Source organism: Semicossyphus pulcher, unplaced genomic scaffold (genome assembly GCF_022749685.1).
Source record: "Semicossyphus pulcher isolate SPU_LCO1_2020_fin unplaced genomic scaffold, fSemPul1.0.p SCAF_15, whole genome shotgun sequence".
In the NCBI taxonomy this organism is placed as follows: Eukaryota; Metazoa; Chordata; class Actinopteri; order Labriformes; family Labridae; genus Semicossyphus; species Semicossyphus pulcher.
The window spans coordinates 3,697,231-3,717,048 of record NW_027211659.1 but is presented as its reverse complement, the minus strand read 5'-3'; the positions used below and the strand labels follow the sequence as shown (position 1 = coordinate 3,717,048).

General features: G+C 43.3%; 1 protein-coding gene across 3 annotated transcripts in view; it reads right to left on the bottom strand.

The window, feature by feature from the left end:
* The window catches only part of LOC138592228 (radixin), a 44,607-nt gene extending 25,062 nt beyond the window's left edge, over positions 1–19,545 (bottom strand). Inside the window, exons 1-2 of one of the 3 annotated variants that reach the window (XM_069662940.1) lie at positions 19,514–19,545; positions 7,789–7,888 (exon numbers count right to left, since the gene is read on the bottom strand). In XM_069662940.1, the coding sequence (XP_069519041.1) occupies positions 7,789–7,800 (12 nt within the window). In that variant the 5' untranslated portion in view covers positions 7,801–7,888; positions 19,514–19,545. Of the gene's footprint in view, positions 1–7,788; positions 7,889–19,033; positions 19,111–19,287; positions 19,453–19,513 lie in introns of those variants that run through there. The other 2 variants (XM_069662939.1, XM_069662941.1) reach the window with 2 other exon arrangements.
* Positions 19,546–19,818: the final 273 nt, after the last annotated feature.

Genomic DNA, 19,818 nt, shown 5'->3' with positions numbered 1-19,818 from the left:
CACAAAGTCTGTGTAGTTTAAGAAAGTATTACACCTGGAACACCTTTTGTAGGGTGAAATAAAGTCCCTACTTGGAACCTGATCTGTTACTTGAAAACACACTATGTGCCTCCATGTGTCCCTATGTGCAGAGACAGTTCAGCTTTTGTCGAACAATAACTAACTAACTAATTCTCCAGACAAAATGAACGTCGCTGTCCTCATACTTTTGGCCATGCTGTGTCTCAAATTGCCATAAATCCTCCTGAGAACAGATTTAGAAGCTGGTGTAAATGTTTTATCTTGATGATTTAGCAATACACTCAAATAAAGCAGTGATAATTCTGTGGAGGTTAGCGAGAGGAGGATGGCGAACTTCACACCCTCCCTCTAATTAGATTTAGTGACTTGGATAATTCCCATTATATAAATGAAAATGGCCCTCTGAAATATTTAAAGCCCTCAGCGCAGGCCCGCTTCTCGCCCCCCCTCCAGCAGCTATCAGCCCCCAGGGACACCGTGACCAGGAGGGGCAACATGTGCAAAACGCAGCGATAAATCAATAATGTACGATGCTCCGCCACATCTCACACCCTGGATTAATAGGCCTGATGCACACTTATTCACACACAAACCAACAAGATGCTTTTCCCACAAGCAGGCAGATATATGGATAAAGTAAATATGCTTTAACACATGTACACACCTGTAATTGTTACAGATGCAAACACAGACTCTCACAACGCCATTGGGGAAACACTGACCAAAGCATTATGGGAAATCAATACATCTTTTTAAGTATTCTCCAGCAACATTTAACCCCTCGGGGTGTCTGTGTGTTATTTAATGAGTCGATTGATTTCTCTCGGCATTGTCTCCGTGTTTGCTCGTCTTTCTATTCTCCCGCGTCTCCTTTCTTTGTCCTTTTCACTCTTAAAAGAATAAATTGAAATTGTAAAGGGGTCAGTCTGCTTCCAACTAAAACCTCTTTGAGACATGGACTCCTTTATGTGATCTGACAGCCTTTTAACATGCGTGTCTTTTGGTAGTCATGATGGCATCTTCCTTATTGGACTTGGTAACATTTCTGCAGCACTTTCAACACAACTCAATTCTTATGCACACAGTCAGTTTAACAGACCAGCGAACACAATAGATCTTCTCATATCAGATCAGAAAACCACCATGGGGTGATCGCCTTCGCCAGTAAGTCAAATTGAAATGTACATCAATGTCCAGACTTAAAATGCACATAGAGAATGTTTTGAAGGAATTTAAGAATATGGGTGTTAGGCAACTTTTGTTTCAGAAAGGAAGTCATTCATATATTTGATTACATTGAATAATATGTTATAATTGCTGCTCACCTAGAGACTACTTTTACGGAGGAGTGAAGAAGACTGAGAGATTAAGCATTCACAAGATTGGGAAGGACATGAGGTCAAAGTGACCTTTGACCACCAAATTTTCATTAGTTCATCGTTGAGTCCAACTGGACATGTGTGCCAAATTTGAAGAAGAAGTTTCCTCAATAATCAACATTTTATCCAATGAGAAATTTCTGTGAAATTGTTTCTTTATAAGCATTTGAATTCTTAAGTTACGGACGAACGTTCCTTTTGAGGTCACAGGGCCCGGACCTTCTTTGGACACCAAAATCGAATAAGTTCATGTTTGATTCTTCGTTGATGTTTGTGCCAAATTCCATGAGATTCCATCGAGGTGCTGAGATTTGGCTTTTACAAGAATGGGACGGCCAAATGGGCCGACAACCAGAAAACACAAGCCATGGCTTTTGCCAGCACAGGAGCATAAATATTAATATAAAACAATTATCATGTCTTTGTTCTTCCAACGGAGGGCCAGCCTTTCACTCAGCCAGCAAGTGTCCATTCAACAAACTACTTTTAAAGCATACCCAGACATGTCTTAAAAGGTTGAGTTCTAAATGTGATGGTCAGACTTAACCAGGACAGTTTGAACACCATCAGATGATCAAACTCTTAAATTTTCCTGCAATGGTCAGACCTTCTACTATTTTCACTTGTAGGTATTTATCTGTATCTGTCTGTATAAATCAAAGTACTGCCTCTGAGTAAGACTGCAGGAAACGAGAGGATTAAAACGAAGAGGACACACAGCGTTTGGTTGTCATTGAACACAATATCCTGATTGAGGGATTATTCCTATAACCGGAGACTCAAAACAAAATGGTCAAGTGTTTCCACAGGAAATCATAAGTGATTCTCGGAAAATTACACGATCCAAAACCTTTGACTTCATCATTCTGAGATAATAGTTTGAACAAGACGCCCCCAGGACCCAACAAAATAAAAGCACATCAGGAGGAAGGTGAGAGTACGCTCTCTGATTTCACATCAAAGAGATATTTGTCCATCACTGATCATGGACACTACATAGCACAGTGAAATCTGAGGTAAAGATAAATGTCTTCGCATTTCCTCTTCTTAATTTGATTAAATCACCTCCTGTTTATCCACAAATTCCCCGTCTGGTTAGCTAGCTAACACAGAGCCCCATTTGTACAAACCCCCTTTGAAGAAGATGAAAGACATGAACACCAGGGGGACATCGATGTGTGTCAGGGGTGTGTGTACACAGAAAAACACCATTAAAACACAGCCTTCAGGAAAGTTACAGTCAAATGCACATACAGCCTGCCTGAGGCTAACTAGCTTGTAGCCGGTTTAGCCTTTAAGGGAGATTGTTTCTAACATAACAGACTTTTTGTAGCTTTTGTGGGGGGTTAACTTGCCTCACCTACTAATTGTTGATGTGTTTTCAACTCCATATCTTGTTCTTTTGTTGACATCATTAGCTACTCGCTAATGGAGCCAAGCTAGCTTAAAGCATGCCTGCAGGGGCCACTCAGCTTCAGCTCCAAATCCAATGTGACATTTAAGTGTTTTCATGGCATAAACAACCCCAGTACAGGCAGTGAAAGGGCTGATGTGTTTACTGTCCAACTGCGAGGCTTAATGTCAAAGCCATAGCCGAATGTAACCGGAGTGGGAGTTCCCCTCGAGGGCGGCATGGGTGTCGTTTTTCTGGACTGGATATGAACAAAGTGCCTGTCAATCAGTCGTCCTCTAAATCCTCTTTTATCCCTTTGTGTGCCGTCTTTCTTCCCTGCGGTGTGTTTCAATAATCTGAGCTTTACTTGTTCGTTTCAACTTTCTCTTTTGCTTACTCTTGTAGAATTTTCCTCCCATCTGTTTGTCCTCATGGCTCCATCTCTCGTCTCCCAACACCAGAACTGTGCTTCTCAATTCAGCGACTTCTGTGCATTGATTTCAATACAGCTACATCACGTTACAAAATGTTAATTATAAATCTAATGTTCTTAGCTTTATTTTTTCAACAGTTTTTTTATGTAACAATAGTTTAGGGCTGCACACTAAAAGCAAAGGATGAGAAGCACAAGTTAGAAAGACCCAAAAACTTATTAACAAATATTCATAACATGTTTTCTTCAGCTGAATTTTCTGCAGAGGTCTTTCCAGGGTCGACCCACGGAGTTAGCAAGTGCAGCTTTAGCATGCAACATGCAGACACGTCGGGCAGGCGTCATGGGTATCCGTTTCAGAAAGGGAAAACCTGCAGGCACTGGGGCACAGCTTTGCTAGACCCGCCAGAACAGCAGGTCAGGTGCCACTTCACTTTACCAGTTAGCTTACTAAACAACTCGTTAGCTTGCTAAACAGGTGTATGTTAGCTGGGCTAAATGTGCAAACAAGCGCTATGTAGAGAACCTTGGTAGCGACGCCTTGGGCAGGGAGCTAGCTCACCTCCAGGCAGACAGTTAAATCGCTGATAAGGGTCCGACAGGAAGTGCAAAAAGATTAAGGAGTAGAGACTGCCGGGGTCTTTTGTAGTCCCAGCACGGCCTTTACAGCCGTTTTGATAAAGCTTCTTTAGGTTGGTCTCACGAAGGCCGAAAGGGAACGGTATAACACTTAAACCGTAGAAGTTTCTGTTACTCTGACGGGCTACAGTGGCCACAGGACATCACAAGGGGCTAAGAGCTAATGTGCCGCTAGCTTTAGCTTGTTTTTAGATTAGGATTCCTTCAGTGTTCTTTGTATACAAGGTTTTTAACTCAGAGCCCATTATCCAGAGAAGTCTCCTACACTCAAAACAAACAGACCAGGTAATTAAATATCGTAAATAATACTATAAAAGGCAGTTTTATGCTGCAAGTTTGACATTCTCAGGGAGGCTCGGGGGCTGCTAGCGGAATTGTGGCTAACTTTATCTTAGCTGCCAAAAGACGTATCCCATAGACGATAAAAAAGCAGTGACCTGACTTGAAACACAAAGAAAGTAGGAAATTTAAATTTGACAATGTCCATCAAAAGCCAGTGCGAATGTGAACTCTAATAAACTTCAGTCATACAGGTAAACATGTAGGTTTGTATACAGCAGGAGTTTGGTGTGGCGCTGAGCTGCTTTTCCCTTCCTCTCCGCAGCTCTACAACCTTCTATCTCTCTCTTCATCCTCCCCGCTCCTGTTTTTTTCCAATCACATGTTCCCATAGTCTCTTTCCAGGAATTGAGCCTGGCCTAATTCCCCATTACTTTGATTGATAGACCGGGGGCTCGGTGCAATCGCTGGCTGGCTGTAGATAACGGTGTAAGCAGCCAGGACGTTTGCTACAGGCGGCAGGATTGTAAACACCCTGCGACTACACGCTTCACATCCCTGCTGCAGTTCTGACCTCTATCAATCTATTTTTAGTTAATATGAGGATGAGAATTTGGTATAGGTTTACAGCCAGGTGAATAACAAATCTGAGGTTGTTCAAATGATGCGTTTGCTGGCTGCTGAAACAGTTATATCAGAAATAATCCTTACAACTGTGGATGTTAAGTCGTACTCGACCCCGGACTGCTACATAGTTCTTTGTGAAGGATGTAAATTATTAAATGGGGTTCGATAGTTTCAGTAAGGTCCATAAATGATAGGATCCCAGGAGTTCACGGTATGTTCCCGCACCCAAGGTTAAAATATAGTAAAGGTAATGTAATAGATGGCTTCACAAGCCTCAGCCTATAATCCTGTTATTTAAGCTGCTTCAAACTCAAACCCTGTATGTGTTTGTGTCAGAGCAACATGAAAGCTCCCACTGTCCTGCAGTCCAAAAATAGAGCGCAGAAAGCCCTCTTTGTGTTTGCTCTTTTCAACAGACGGGACGCTTCCACAAAGTGACCGACTGTTGTGCTTCTGTGCTCGCTTTCCCAAAAACTCCTGCACTCCTGTAACACATCAGTCCTTCGTGGGAGAGCTGATGACAGACTCTGGGCCCACTTTTAAAACAGATTTAGGTGTTCTGGACGGCACAGAAAACTACTTCATGCTGCACTTCAGGAATAAAGAACAATGGATTATTTCTATTTGTCTTTAAGCTGTTTCTTATCAGCGCCTGAAACCTGTCCTGCTCTCACAGTCAGCGTCTGATCTGAGCCTGAAACTTTAACTTCCTGAACACAATTTCATGATCGCAAAGAGAGCATTATTCAAGTGAAGCTCAGCAGGTGTTGTAGCTGTCACAAAGCGTTGGAAAATTTGACCTGAGCTAGTAAAAGTTCCCGAATTATGTCTTATTAAGCATCCACAAAAATCAGATTCAAACTATCTTGTCTTTGATTTGTCTGATTCAGAAGATGATAAGGAAGCCATCTGAATGTTATTCAATTAAACTGTCACTGATTTGTGAGTTAAGAAATGCTTTGCTATGTAGAACTGCAACTGACGACTATTTAAATAGTCGACTAGGCAACGATTAGTCGACTAATTACTTATTTTGCTTTCAGCTTTTACATTTAGTCGGAGGTTCTTTTAAGCATGTGCTAACTAACAATAAAGACAATAAATATGAGTTCTTCATTTAAAAATGTCTTTTATTAAACTTTGCTGCTGATTTGGCTCCGACTGATACAGAAGAGAAATAAAAGGAAGAAGAAAAAGACACGAGAAGAAGAGAAAAAGACCAAGTATTTAAGGTGAGGGACTGAAAACAGCGTGGCTCTAACTTGATGTTTAAAAGAGAGACGCGTCAGATTCTTTCTATACCGTGTTATATTAATGTCAAAAGGCAATACAACCCGCAAAACGTAAACTAGCTGAGAAGCTAATTATCATATCTGGGCGAGTCTGCGTCATCCACAAGTCCAACGTGCCTTCTCTTCAAATGCTCGTGCACCTACGTGCTCCCGTGATAAACAAGGTCCGCTTTACAAATCTTGCCGGTGATCCTTTTCTTTGCAGCGTTCGGAGTGAAATGCTCCCAGACTTTACAAGTTTTACGACGCATATTTTGTTTTGTTTATCTGTCACTTCCCTGTCGCTGCTTTGCATGCGCAACCCTCAGCAGAGATAGTAAGGATGGGAGATGGCTCATGTTATGTCCGCGCACAGCATGAAAAACGTGATGACGTCACCAACTATCGACAATTAAATTCGTTGCAACTGATTTTGTCATCGACTTTTCTTGCACCCCTATTGCCATGTATATCATAGTTAGCAGTTGACATTTAACGTTAGCTAAATGCCCCATTTGTTATCAAAACTATGAATGCAATGCTAAATGGCTGTGTAGCATTAGCTAGTGTTAGCTAAATTCCCTCACAGGAAATAGTTTATCAGCAGCCCGCACTAAACTCCCGCAGCCCAAATAAACAACCATGGTCGACCAATAAACAACAGCGGCCATTGTAAGATCACTCGCAGACCGCGCTCACTCTGGGTGTAAACAGCTGCCTTGTATTTCTATGACTGCTTCATAATAAACATCAGATCTTCAACACGCCCAATTCAAAGCTATGGTCAGAACCACTTCAAGAAACTGAAGTCCCTACGTCACACAGTTAAAAGGCTTTGTGGTTTGGACACACAGGAAACAATACAGGACATAAGCGATGAACGATCTGATTAAACACCATAACCACCACTTCTGCAGGTTACGTCTTCAACATGTTGATGATGCGGACGGAGAAAGCGGTTTGTCCTGGTGAGGATTTAAGTAAGGCGAACTCTAAGTGGAATCACGGCGTCACAGAGCACCCGAGGAGCCCGATTATGGAGGCTTTTATAGATGTGTTTAAGATGAACGAATTAATACACTAATCAAATCAAAATTAACATCTCTGATTTGTTAAGGTGATGATAATGCAACAGAAGACTTTATAAAGTTCCACGCTAACATTTGCCAACAGTACAAGCTGTATGTTCAGGACTGCAGCTTCTTTGAAGTGATGGTTCCTTCTAAAGGTTGCACCCTGCAGGCCTGACGCCGGCCTTTCATTCATAGGTTCAAATGCTCTCCACTTCTGTTATGCTGGGTTTGATCCTTACCATCAGAAATAAAAGGATGGGAAAACTTGACACTTAAAAGTTTTTGTACAGATTCTTTTGGAACTGATAGCAGGACGGTGGTAAGCTGCTACCCAAAGTAAAGCGATTAAGGAGCAGCACACCAAGTCATGACCAAGTTAACCATGTAGAGAGCGATAAAACTGTGATGTATTAACTTCAACATGTCTTTGAAGACCTTCGTCCTCTCACTGAGCATGCAAAATGAAACTCCAAAGTCCCTCTAGAGTCTGCAGTGCTGCAGAGACTGATGGCAAAGCACTTCTACAAAATAAATGTAAAATAATTTAAGATAATTGGTGAAAACACGCCCTAAACGCTCCAGTCCGATCATGAGACATGCAGCAGGAACTCGTGAGATTAAGAAATTAGCAGTACTACAGGTGTGGTGCTTTGAATCGCCTGCATGTTCTTACCGGTTTGGGCATCTTTCTCCTCTCTCCGCCCGTCCCCCGTTGCTGACAAAACAAAAAGAAGTCGTCCTCCGTCTTCCTGCCTGTCTCCGGGCACCAGAGCCTGTCGCAAAGCAAGAAAAACACAACTCATGTCAACATCTGTTTCAAGCTTTTGAAAGACACAATGGCAGGAAATCATCAAAGGCTAGATAATGATAATCAATAGTTTCAGCCCTGGTGTAAAATCAACGGGTTTAGGGTGCTAAAAGTAAAAAAATTAAGCATTTTTCATGAGTTGCAAAGGTAAAAGTCAGCAACAGTGTTTTAGTCTGTTAAATTAGGTTAAGTTGGCGGTCCATGTACAGAGGCCATAGCTCTCGCCCTCCTGTTTCCAATGCTATCCACCAGTGTTGTGACCAAGTCATCTTTGCTCAAGTCCCAAGTAAGTCTCAAGCCATTTGGTCCAAGTCTCAAGCAAGTCTGAAGTCCTTAGTTAAGGCAAGTCAAGTCACTTTTTTTCCACCCAAGATCCAGCACTCTTACCTGTAGTATCCGGTCTTTATAAAGAGAAAAGACAAGGTGTTAGCAGCCCGTCTAATAATGATATTATTGGCCAGTTTATATAACCTGTTCAAAAAGTATGACAGTGAATTGTATCTGTGTTATCTTGGCACAGACGCAGCCATGATGATGGTCTGCTCTAAGACTGTATTGAGGAGTAACGAGTACGACTGATGAGGCTTCTCTTTGGGGGCTTTGATGTTGCGTGTTGCCATAGCAAGGAGTTTGACTGCCAGCCAACCAATCATGACAATCACAGACCGGGGAGCTTTTTGAGTCGTCCAATCATGATTCCCAGTTTGTGCTGCGTACATACTTGATAGTTAGACAGAAACTTGACAACATTGAATTTTATCATTTAATATTTAACTGCTAACATTCAAAGTTATGAACACACGCAAGTCATCCGAGTCATCATGCCTCAAATCGAGTCTCAAGTCATTAATTTTTTGTCAAGTCAAGTCACGAGTCATCAAAACAGTGACGAGTTGACTCGAGTCCAAGTTACCAAGTCTCAAGTCCACATCTCTGCTATCCACTGTCCTCTCTATCAAATAAAGGCATAAAAGGACTCAAAAAAATTGACAACACAAATAATGTTTAGTTGATTACATTAACTGCTCTGCTATCCTTTCGTCCGACCATGTTTGTGTTAGAGGACTGTTATATTGAATGTCGCTGATTGATGTCGGGAAGAAATCCCCCTTCCAAGAGAAATGTGGAAACAGGAGCATATTGTCGGACTTTGTAATGAAGAAAAAACTCAAAGCATCAACGTTGCCGATGAGGTTTTATCGAAATGGTTTCAGCACTCGAAAAAGCACTCAAATTGGCATGGAGGTCGACTGACACAAAACTGTGTTTAAAGAAAGAAACGGAGAGAAACTCCTGTTAACAGCTGCTCCTGAGCGCCAACACTTTGGCTACAGGCTGAAATCTCCCGGGCCCACCTGAAGTTAGAACGGCAGCAGTGTATCTGGACTTTTACCAGCAGAAAACAGAACAGGCTTTGTTGCAGTTTGGGAAGAGACAAATGAGAAACAGAGCAGAGAGAGGAAGAGACAGAAGCAGGGGCAGGCAGTCACAGAGAGGATTGGGCAAAATCTGAGCGGAAGGAAAGAGACGTCCAAAAATAGAGACGCAGAAATCATAGAGAGAAATATGAAGTTCCCATTTCTTCTTTTTTCTAGTCTTCATTCACGTGGCCTCTCTGAGGTGACCCCTGACCTGCTTACTCAGATCATTATCTGTACAGTGTGGGGATTAGCTAGGGGTTAACTGCTCGTAAGCTAAACGACTAGAATCCAAATGAGAGAGCGGTCGGGAGGTGTCCCATAGGTGCCAGATCTTTGTGATGTGCGGGGACAGAAATAGACCTTTCTCAAGTGTCGACACAGAGAACGAAACCAGGCTCAGTCACAAGCTCCAACAGGCTCAGTCTGAGGGCATGAACGCACCTGAGAACTAACAGGGTTTTAGAAAGGTTCGCACTGATCAGTATTACCGCAAAACACAAGATTCAAGAGAGTGGACCTGGTTCAAAGCGTTCTTTTATGTATTTCCAATTCCAAAATGTCTAAGAAAATGTGATCTTGTTTGGTCGAGGGGGCAGCTGTGGCTCTTTGGTTGTCTACTTAAAGGGCCAGTTCGCTGATTTTCAACCTCAGTCCTATCATGCTTCTAAGGGGAGCTAATACCATTACGGTAGGAAAAAAATGCAATTCGCTCTGTGCCTTTGGAGGACGCTATCCGCTTCTCCAACGGGCCCTGGAAAACCTCCGCCGGATGATGCGTTTGACATAGTCTGAGCTCGCTAAACTACACTTCCTCAATCTAGGACGCCCGCCTCCGATGTCATGTCTTGTTCAAAATCGTCAGGTTTGAAATGTAGACTGCAGATTTCTTAGACGATCCACCGGTATATTCTCGTCGTATTTCAGATTCTGTACCGCTCTGAGCCATTGACTGCAGCAGAAACGGTAGTATTTCACTTCAGCATCTCTTGCTGCACCATTCCTTCCGGAGGGAGGGGCGCAATGCATGCTGGGTGTTGTAGGAATGTAGAATGGGCGAAACCACAAGCTGTTTGAACTTTCTCCACAGCTGTGGCGCCAATTTCAAATATTATTGCTTCTATCGATTACAGAGAACACCAGCTTTGACTCACGGTGGCGAGCTGGGGAGAATTGCTCCTTCAAGTCGAAGCTACCCACAAGGCATTGCATATCTACAACTTCCTAACACATAACATGCAAATGTGCCTAAACTCAACCCTGCCCCGAGTTGAACTTTCACAAAAAGAAAGCCCACTCCCTTTTGCTGAGACAGCACAAAGAGGAGGAAGAGGAGAGGGGAAAGTTAAATATCGATTAGTCCTGAAGCCAGAGCGATGCAGGGCGGTAGATTGAATCAGCATTATTTATAATCAATGCATCGGTGCACTAAATTGATTCTTGCACCCCCACTAGTTCACTGCAGTTTGTGCTGGACAGATAAAGGCACCACACACATCTTAAATGTGCTGCTCAGAATATAATATATAAGTCAACACACTGAACAGTTAATAATGACGGTCTTTTGGTCCAATGCTTAAAATCTAAAGCAGCTCGACTTAAACCTGCACAATGAGCAGCCTGAGTGAGTTCATCAGCTTGGTGAAACTTCCCTCCTCTATATATCCTTTCCTTGCGCCTTTATATTAACACGTTATCATTAGTTAGAGAGTGAGGATTAGTATGATGCATTATGGGAAAAAAAGAGGCAGAGAGCAAAAGGAGAGGCACATAAGAATTCAAAGCTTGCCTTGACCCATATACCTGCAGCCAGGAGATAGGTGAAGTCACTGAATACTAAAATCAGTGACAGAATGAAGGCTGGCTCCAAAACTGGGATGTAGAAAGTTAACGATGATGACTCACTTTTAAAGAACAGAGTTTGCAGAGGTTTATTAATCCATGCTGCAAGTTTTCTAGTATTCAGAGTAAGATATATGCTGGAGAAAAAATGCCTCAACTTCAGTATTTCAAAGTGCAAATCATCCAGAGAGACTGCAGCAGAAAAGAAGACGCACAGTATTGCTTGTAAAAGTTGCACAGGCACTGAAACACCAACACATCCTCACCGCTCGATCTGTGGCTCTAAGCTTCGGAATATGATCATCTAGGTACACCTCGAGCGAGTTTGGTACATGCAATGCTTTAGAGTCAAGTTAGCTATAAATATGCAGCGTCCGGTTATACTTTAAAGCAGTCAAGTTTGTCGTAACATATAATCAACATTTGGTTACACTTTCAAAATAAAGCTTAACGTCCCAGGGTCGTGCAGCAATCATTGACTATTGTTAACGCTGCAAAAAAGTCGCAGGTTGAGAAATAAGGCTGTAGATAAATGAGGAAGCAAGTATATTTAAAGCCTTACAGATGAGGGAAAGAAGTCAGCTCTTGTGCGAACTGGTAACCAATGCAGAGACATAAGTTTGGGTTATGTTTTGCAAGGTCTCTGGCAATATGTAAGTGCTGTTTTGCATTCAATTTTAGAGAGTTATTGCACATCAAATCAAGGACTTCTGACAAACACATCTCTAATTTGACCAGCTGAGATTACGATAGTACTTTATTGATCCCCACAGGGGAGATTTGGTTGTCGCAACAGCACAAAGACGAGTCGCAAGAAGGTAAGTACAAATAGAATAGGAGTAGATAAAAATACCATAAAACAACTGCTATACAAAACCTAGAGGAGTAATCAGCTGATTCAGGAAGACAGATCTGTGTCATCTGCATAGAGTGATATATTCTGATGTGTTTTTGAAGATCACAAAGGGAAAAAGCTTCTTTCAACTTCATGCTTCAAACTCTTTCAGGCCTACACGGTGTGCTAACATCTTTCAAGATTGCAAAGACGATATGACACGTGATAATAAATATTGAAGCATGCATATTAGTCGCAACTTACAGCTTCTTTTGTCTTCCTGCTGTTTGGCAAGTTTACACAAAACCTTTCTGTTTAATGCATCATCTCTCCTGAATCTAAAACAACTCAGAAGAGAAGTGCTGTTCTATTGTGTCATCTTGCTAGCTAGCCTCGCAGTCTCCACCAGGACACCAAGTCACTTGAGGCTAGGTAAGCTGGGGCTTCAACTAGTTGGTCAAATGGGACAAATGGCAAGTGTGATTTATGGCACGTGAACATCAACATGGGGTTTTCCTACACATTGGGTTTCAGGCTGATTTGAGATGTGTTTATCGCCATGACGACGGAAATCTAGCAGCCCTTTCACGTTCCCCTTCTCTGTGGTCATTCTTCAGGTCTAACAGCCGCCTGGTTCACAACATCTGCTTTGTTCTAAATGCAGCAAGGTGAAAGTGATTAGCATCTACATATTTAACAGATGCTCCAGGCCTTTCGGAAACACATGACCTTCTGGCCAAAACACACACACACACCTACGGGTGACCTTTAGAGTGTGCTGCAGCTGAAAGCATCCGGAGCTTTCCAAACACAACACAGGTCTGCTCTGTTTAGCAGCCCACCAAACCTCGTAAACCTGGCTGAACGAGCCTTCAGTGTGTGTGCGTGTGTGTGTGTTTCTTCATTCAGAGGGTCCCTCCAAAGCGGATACAGCTTCCACGTCACCATTCATGCAGAAAGAAACTCCTCTCTGCACACTGAACTCTTTCTCTTGACTTTTCCAGATCGATCTCCACACACGGTTGCGTTGTACACACGTTTTATAGAGCAACGCTGATTTACTGATTCTGGCTCCTTTAACAACTTTAACAACACTGCTGCGGGGGTTTGGTTAATTAAAGAGCTGCAACAATTAACCGATTAATCCCATTTTGATAAGCAGTCAATCATTTCAGCAATTTTTCAAGATATCATGTCAAACATTTTCTTTTTAAACAAAACTTAAAACATGGCTTAAAGCAAACCAGTCATGTGATCACTGAGTTTAACCTTTATATGGAACCGTCCTCCAACATGGAGAGAAGGAAAGGTAGCTTTGCAGTGCATGTTGTTTTTATGTTACATGCTGAATGTGATTTGTGTGAGGATTTGCTGCTTTTGGTCATTTTAAAGTTATAGATCTCAGTTTCGTTCTCTTTGGCGACACCCATGGCGATAAACGGTAATTGCGGGAGCACACTTCCCAGATATCCAGACAGCGCTGCATGTGTGACGTCCACGGTTGGCTCCGGTTGTAACTCTTGATTTTCCTGGCTGACGGTCATTTTCCTTTTCAGACTGTTTGCTTCATCTGAGCGTCGAGTTTGTTTCTTTTTCTTTGGATTTTCACTTCTTGTTGAAGTTGTATCTGTAGTCATCCATCTTTTATTTGTTTGTTCAGCCATAGTAGATTACTGTTTACTCGCAACACTTGCAGAGAGCGGAAAAGCAGTCGCTTAGCTCCGCCTACCCTCTCTGGCAGACCAACCACTGCTGGCTGATGGAAAACGTGTCACTAACTCGGCGAAAGTCGCGCCAGACAGCCAGTCTGTAATACTGCGAGTGCAAAGGCTTTCATCAGTGGGCCATAGGCTCAATTACCATTGTGTTACCTCATTCGGCGATAGACAGAGACTTAACACACATTAATTTACATGAAAGTCTTTTGTGGGTGTTTGAGGGTTTTGAACTGTTGGTTTGACAAAGGAAACTACTTGAATTATCACCAGATTAATAATTAACAGTAATGTTTCTATGTTGCAACACTAGTTGAGTTAAATTCAGAGTTGATTAAATACCTTTCTTATGTCTCTATCGATACTCTGGTTCTGTTTTAAGCCATATTGGACCCTGCAGCGCCTTGGCTCACTTCTTCATCTGCTTGTTATCTGTATGTTGAAGTGTTTTGCTTTGTTTGTTCTACTTTTTTTGGACTTTAAATGCATGTAAGATGTTAATTTGCTTCTTTTCTTGTAATCTAAACTCCAACCTTTTATTGTTTCTGTGATTTCAGAGTGTCCTGGCTGAACAAACTTACACAGAGCAAGTGAAAAATGAGCGGTTGGTTGCTGAACACTTTTATGGTTGACGGTTTGAGGTTTAGCTCCCGAGGTGCTTGTGGTTGAGTGTGTTCTGTTTAACACTTGCACACTCCAAACACACCGCCTGGCAAAAACTAAGCAAACAGGTAAAAGCCTTCCACTGGAAAATTACTGCAGTGATTAATATGGTTCAGCTGGCAAGAAGTTATTTAACCCTGACTGATGCGGCGAATAGCTTCTCATTTCTTTAACAACCACGTTGGCAGACATATCCTGTGGTCGTGGAAAAGGTGCGACTCGTTGCCGAGGTTCATCGGGCTCAAATTGTGAAAGAGTGGTTCGGACTCAGGACGGAAATAAATGTAGTGACATTGCATAAGCTTATCAAAACGATGCCAGGGTGAAGTGCTGTAATCAAAGCTAAAGGTGGTCGAACAAAATATTGCTGCACGTTCACATCGAACGTGAAGCAAATATTCGCCTCACGTTACTTTGACCGACGGATCAAAATTTGCGTCTAAATAACAGGCGAATATTCTCCCTACACTTCCTGATTGGATGAGAGGAAGCAGGGCTATCTCCATGGTTACCAACAGCCTCAGGAGAATCTCGATGTTGATAGGCTTTCGCTACACCACATGACGCGAATTCGCCGAGGGAGTTAAATTGTATTAACTCGTGAATTCGAGTCTGCTGGCGTCATTGCATTGACTTTGTATGGGATCTCGCCGCAGATTCAGTGTGACGCACAGTTGGCCAGGCAGTGTGTATACACAAGTGTGTTTTCAAAGATAAATCTGACTAATAGACAATAATCAAGCTGCCAATGATAACATATTTTTATGTTTAATGGAGGAATATTTGTGTTACGTCTGTCGCCGTGTGTGTGTGTGTGTGTGTGCAGAGGTTACAAACTGAAGGCGCTCGAGAAAACACACACACACTCAGAAACACACACAACTTCCAACAGCTGCTATAACAGCAGGAAACTGTACCAACTGCTTTTCTTGACAACAAGGCCGTGCTTGTAGAACAGAACTGAGTCCTCCTCGAGCGTGAGGAGGAGGCGAGCACAAGTGGCTCGTTCAGGGTGCGACCTGTGAAGCCACAAACGCTGCAGCTGCATGATTAATCAATTAGTTGTGAAATATTACATCAGCTGCCAACGTGTTAATAACATTTGTTCTTTGAAACAACTAAAACTGATGGATTTCAGCTTTCTGGTTTCTTTTCTCCTCTATGACGGTACACTGAATATGTTTGGGTTGTTGACAGAAGACGACATTTGAGGATGTCATTTTTCTGACATTTAATAGACCACACACGTAACGGTTAATCTTGCTTGTGGATATAATCCTAAATTGTAGCCTTAAAACACAAAACAAATGGGTCTTTGGCACTTTTAATGCTCACATGGAGCCCCTTTAATGACTCAGGGTTCGTTTTTTAATTACATAATTCTGACTTCATGTTCTGCGGGCTGTAAGGAGGGACTCTTCTCGAAGTATCTCTTCCAAACATGAGCTGGAATCGTTAGAAGTTAAGTTAAACAAGTCAGGAGAAAATAGGAACATATAAACCCTGACAAACGTTCAGATTTTGTTTAGTAACCTCTCTAACAAAAACAGGATACTCAGCTCTTTAAAATGATCTGATATGTCATAAATATTCTCTTGGCTAAACAGACGGTGACAAAAAGAAGTCAGCAGGTTTTAACAGCTGTTAAAATGAATGGAAATGTGAGATGATGACATCATCGCTCCCGTCTGCTCCGGCACGGACTCGACACTCATCCAGCCTGACGTAGAAATGTTTAGTAGGCTGATGCTCAGAGGACACAGCGCTGGTGTTGACCTGAACGCTACCCGACATAAATATGAGGGTTAAGAGTTCAAGTAGATCCCCAGAATGAGTCAAACTTTTTCCCTTTAGTCCTCAGCCACGCCCTCCACAGTGAGGTAACCTGCTTTAAGGTGTTTCAGGAGAGCAGCGCAGGAATGAAAGAGACGCAGACACAGACAAAAGAAAGAAATCAAACAGGAGAAGAGACGGAGAGAGAAACCAGATAGCGTCTGTCAGTGAAGCTGGCTGTGATGTCGGTTGTGAAACTAAAAGCGTTTGCTCCCCGTCGCCAACTGATACGAAATAAGTCAAACACCTGCGCTCCTTTAGAGCTGCAGCTCACAAATGTTTCTGTTATTGGTTATTTCTTTTACCAATCAGTTTTGTATTAGCAGAAATGTCTAAAGGAATCTGAGAAGCTGGAAACAGTGGATTTGGTCACAACATTAGGTTGTAAATAAGGGTTTGGGGCTGCACGGTGGTGCAGTACGGTTAGCACCGTCGCCTCACAGCTAGAATGTTCCTAGTTTGAATCCCCGTTCGGACGTAGTGGTTCTTTCTGTGTGGAGTCTCCCCATGCATGCGTACTCCGGCTTCCTCCCGCAGTCCAAAGACATGCTCGTTAGGTTCATTGGTGACTCTAAATTGCCTGTAGGTGAGCGTGTGAGCGGTTGTCTGTCTCTGTGCGTCAGCCCTGTGATTGCCTAGCGACCTGCCCAGGTGTAACCCCCGCCTCTCGACCAATGACAGCTGGGATAGGCTCCAGCCCCCCCGCGACCCTGAACAGGATAAGCAGTATAGATAATACCAGATATATATTCTTGATATATTTATTTACCATCACTTTTATGACAAAACTTCTCATCCGACTGCACAAAGAAGCAGATTTTTAACGAACTTAATCATCTAAACCGCTGACTTGGAAATTAAAGCTAAATTGAGCGATCTAATTGTTCATCAACTGTACTTTTCTCGATCAACTGCAGTGCAGAACAACTTCGACCTGCTGTACTTATTGCTTATCCAAGCATGCAGTTTTACAATGTGGCCGATGATTATAACGAACATTATTCACTCTTGTCTTATTTCTATTTTGAGGGCCAGAAATCAGCACTAAAAGAAGAAAAATACAACATGAAGAGATTTCAGAGACATTAACATTAAAGCTGCACATGTAACAGAAGGAAAGGTGGATACAACACGCCTGAAGAGCCAAGTCTCCAACCATGCAGCATGAGGAGCTGACCAGGCATCCCAACCGTCACAGTGCTGGTTTTCAGACAGTCTCACAGAGGCAGCTGGCGTGTGAAGAAATCGTCGAGATTTAGCCAACTCTGCACGCCGAAAGTGAAGCCAGTTTGGTGATTTGCTACCTCAAATAATCTGTCTGGTGTTTTATGCAAAATGGTCTAAATTTGTTTTGCATGCAGTCAACCATGGCCTGATTCTTTCTTGCTTTAGGGTGTGCACAAGACTGCAGATGAAGCTTTGTTGAAGGTAGCTGGTCTGCCGCCTTCTTCCAAGATTTTCTTTACAAAATAATGATGAGCAGAGTGAATGGTTCATGATGTTGGACTTGAAAGTCCCTGGGCCGAACACTTTACAGGTATAGCAAAGAAACAATTCATGTTTTTATTTAAAGACAGGCAGAAATAATTAAAATGTAACTCTCTCTTCTGGCAGACAAAAGGGGAGACTTCACTTGAACTTTAACCTGAACTAAAACACAAAACAACAGACTGTTACCTCGCTCTATTCCTCCTTTAAATACCAGAATAAAACTACATTCTCCTGTTCTGATCAGGAGCCACGAGATGATTCAACAGGTTACAAACTATAGGACTGCTGGGAGAAATCTAAAACCCGCCGTCAAAGGTATCTCATGTCATGATGCACATAGAGCCTCTTTCTCAAATGAGTTGTAATTTGGTCCCGGGAGGAGGCGGGCCCAAGAGGAGCAACAGGAGGATTTGAGTGACAGGAGGTAACAGCCAATAAGCTGCCTCCGCCAGCTGTAATGAGGCCAATCAGAGCCTCGTACGCTGACGGAGCATCTGTTTGTGCCAGATGGACCGCTGGCATCATGAGCGGGACGGTATTCAGGACGCCTGTTTACGTGCAAATGCTGAACTAGCCCGTGTTACATGCTGGAAACTTGGCGTGGTTTCCAGGACGGAGGGTAAACTCACTTAAAGTATCTCAAAGTTGAGATGAACGAACCAATTTCAACCTCTTGAGGAAGATTGTGTGCTCTTTATTTGAGTGACACGTGCAGAGTGGAGGTTTTCTCGTGACGAAGGCGGGAAAAGGAGCCAAAATAGCGAATTTGAATCAGCCGCAAGTCATTCCCTGAGCACGAGAAGCGAGTGCATAAACACAACCAGCAGGCGCATCAACAGCTTCAGTGTGTCAACATGCTAATTGTGTTGAAGCAGCTGCTGTTTGCTACCATGTTGCTGAAAGAAACGCGCGTCGTCAGCAGCAGCAACTCGCGACAGAAAGTTGCAAACGGCGCATAACCATTGTTTTCGCTTCGAGCTTTACTGAAGCGCAGCGGAGCATTTCAAACGGTCAAAACACAACCAGGACCATTAAACAGCTGAGTGTGAACACAAAGGCAGCGCACAGACGCACTCATCGTCTTGCTGAAAGTGGAGACTGAAGCACCGAAATGTTCGTAGCAATGTTGGTTTAAATTGGGCCGCAGAAACGTAACTTGTTCCAGCAGCAGCCTGTGAACCGCCTGCAGTTCATTCTGGAAAAAAGAGGACACGCATCTAATTACCCTGACTGCTAATGTAAGCCCTGCTCTGTTGCATAACATTTGAAGTGACACACAGCACCTCAGCGCAAAGTGACACCCGTCCACTCACCCGTCCTCCCGTCCTGAAACGTGCAAAAAAAAGCCGGTTAGAAGCGGAGGTGAGGCACAAACGGAGCCCCACGCTGCCTCTAACCTTCCTGTCAGGTAGGTGTGTGCCGTAGAAGTTGTAGCTACGCACTCGTTAACGGGCCCGCGTTTACACACCGCTATGCGCTCTCCTGCCCCGGGAAGAAAATAAATCCCCCCTCATTTGAACGGCTTAAAGAAAGGAAGGCAGGCTGAGATGAAGCCGATCAAACTCACCTCTAACGCCCGGCTGCGCTGAGGAGGATGTGTCCAACTGTCACCCTCCCTCCAGCTGGTACTTTATATATCCACAGCGAGTAAAAATAGAGCGCTTCACCTTCCCGTCCTGTGCGCTGTTTACCGGACACGGCGCGTACTGACAGTGATACGGGCTTCTGCTGCTAGTGGAGGCTCCCGCGACCGGAGGAGAGGTGCAGACAGTCAATATGGCTGACGAACTTACCGTACTGAGGCGTGGTGAGCGGAGTCCTGCAGATTCACCCCCCCTCCCCTCACCCCGTGACTGTGTCTGCAGAGCAGCCTGCTGCGGGGTCCCAAACTTTATCAGACCCAACAAGGAGACGTTTCATAGCCCCGTCAGACCTCAGGAGCCCTTCTTGTAAATGTGAAAGGTGACGCTTTATTGGGCAGTTCCCTGCTCCGACTCAACACATTATTATCTGACAGTAAACGCTTTATAAAGATGTGCAGTGAGTGTACAAATTATTTCTAGAGTCTGGGAGCCGCTATTAAAATAAAGGAAGCAAC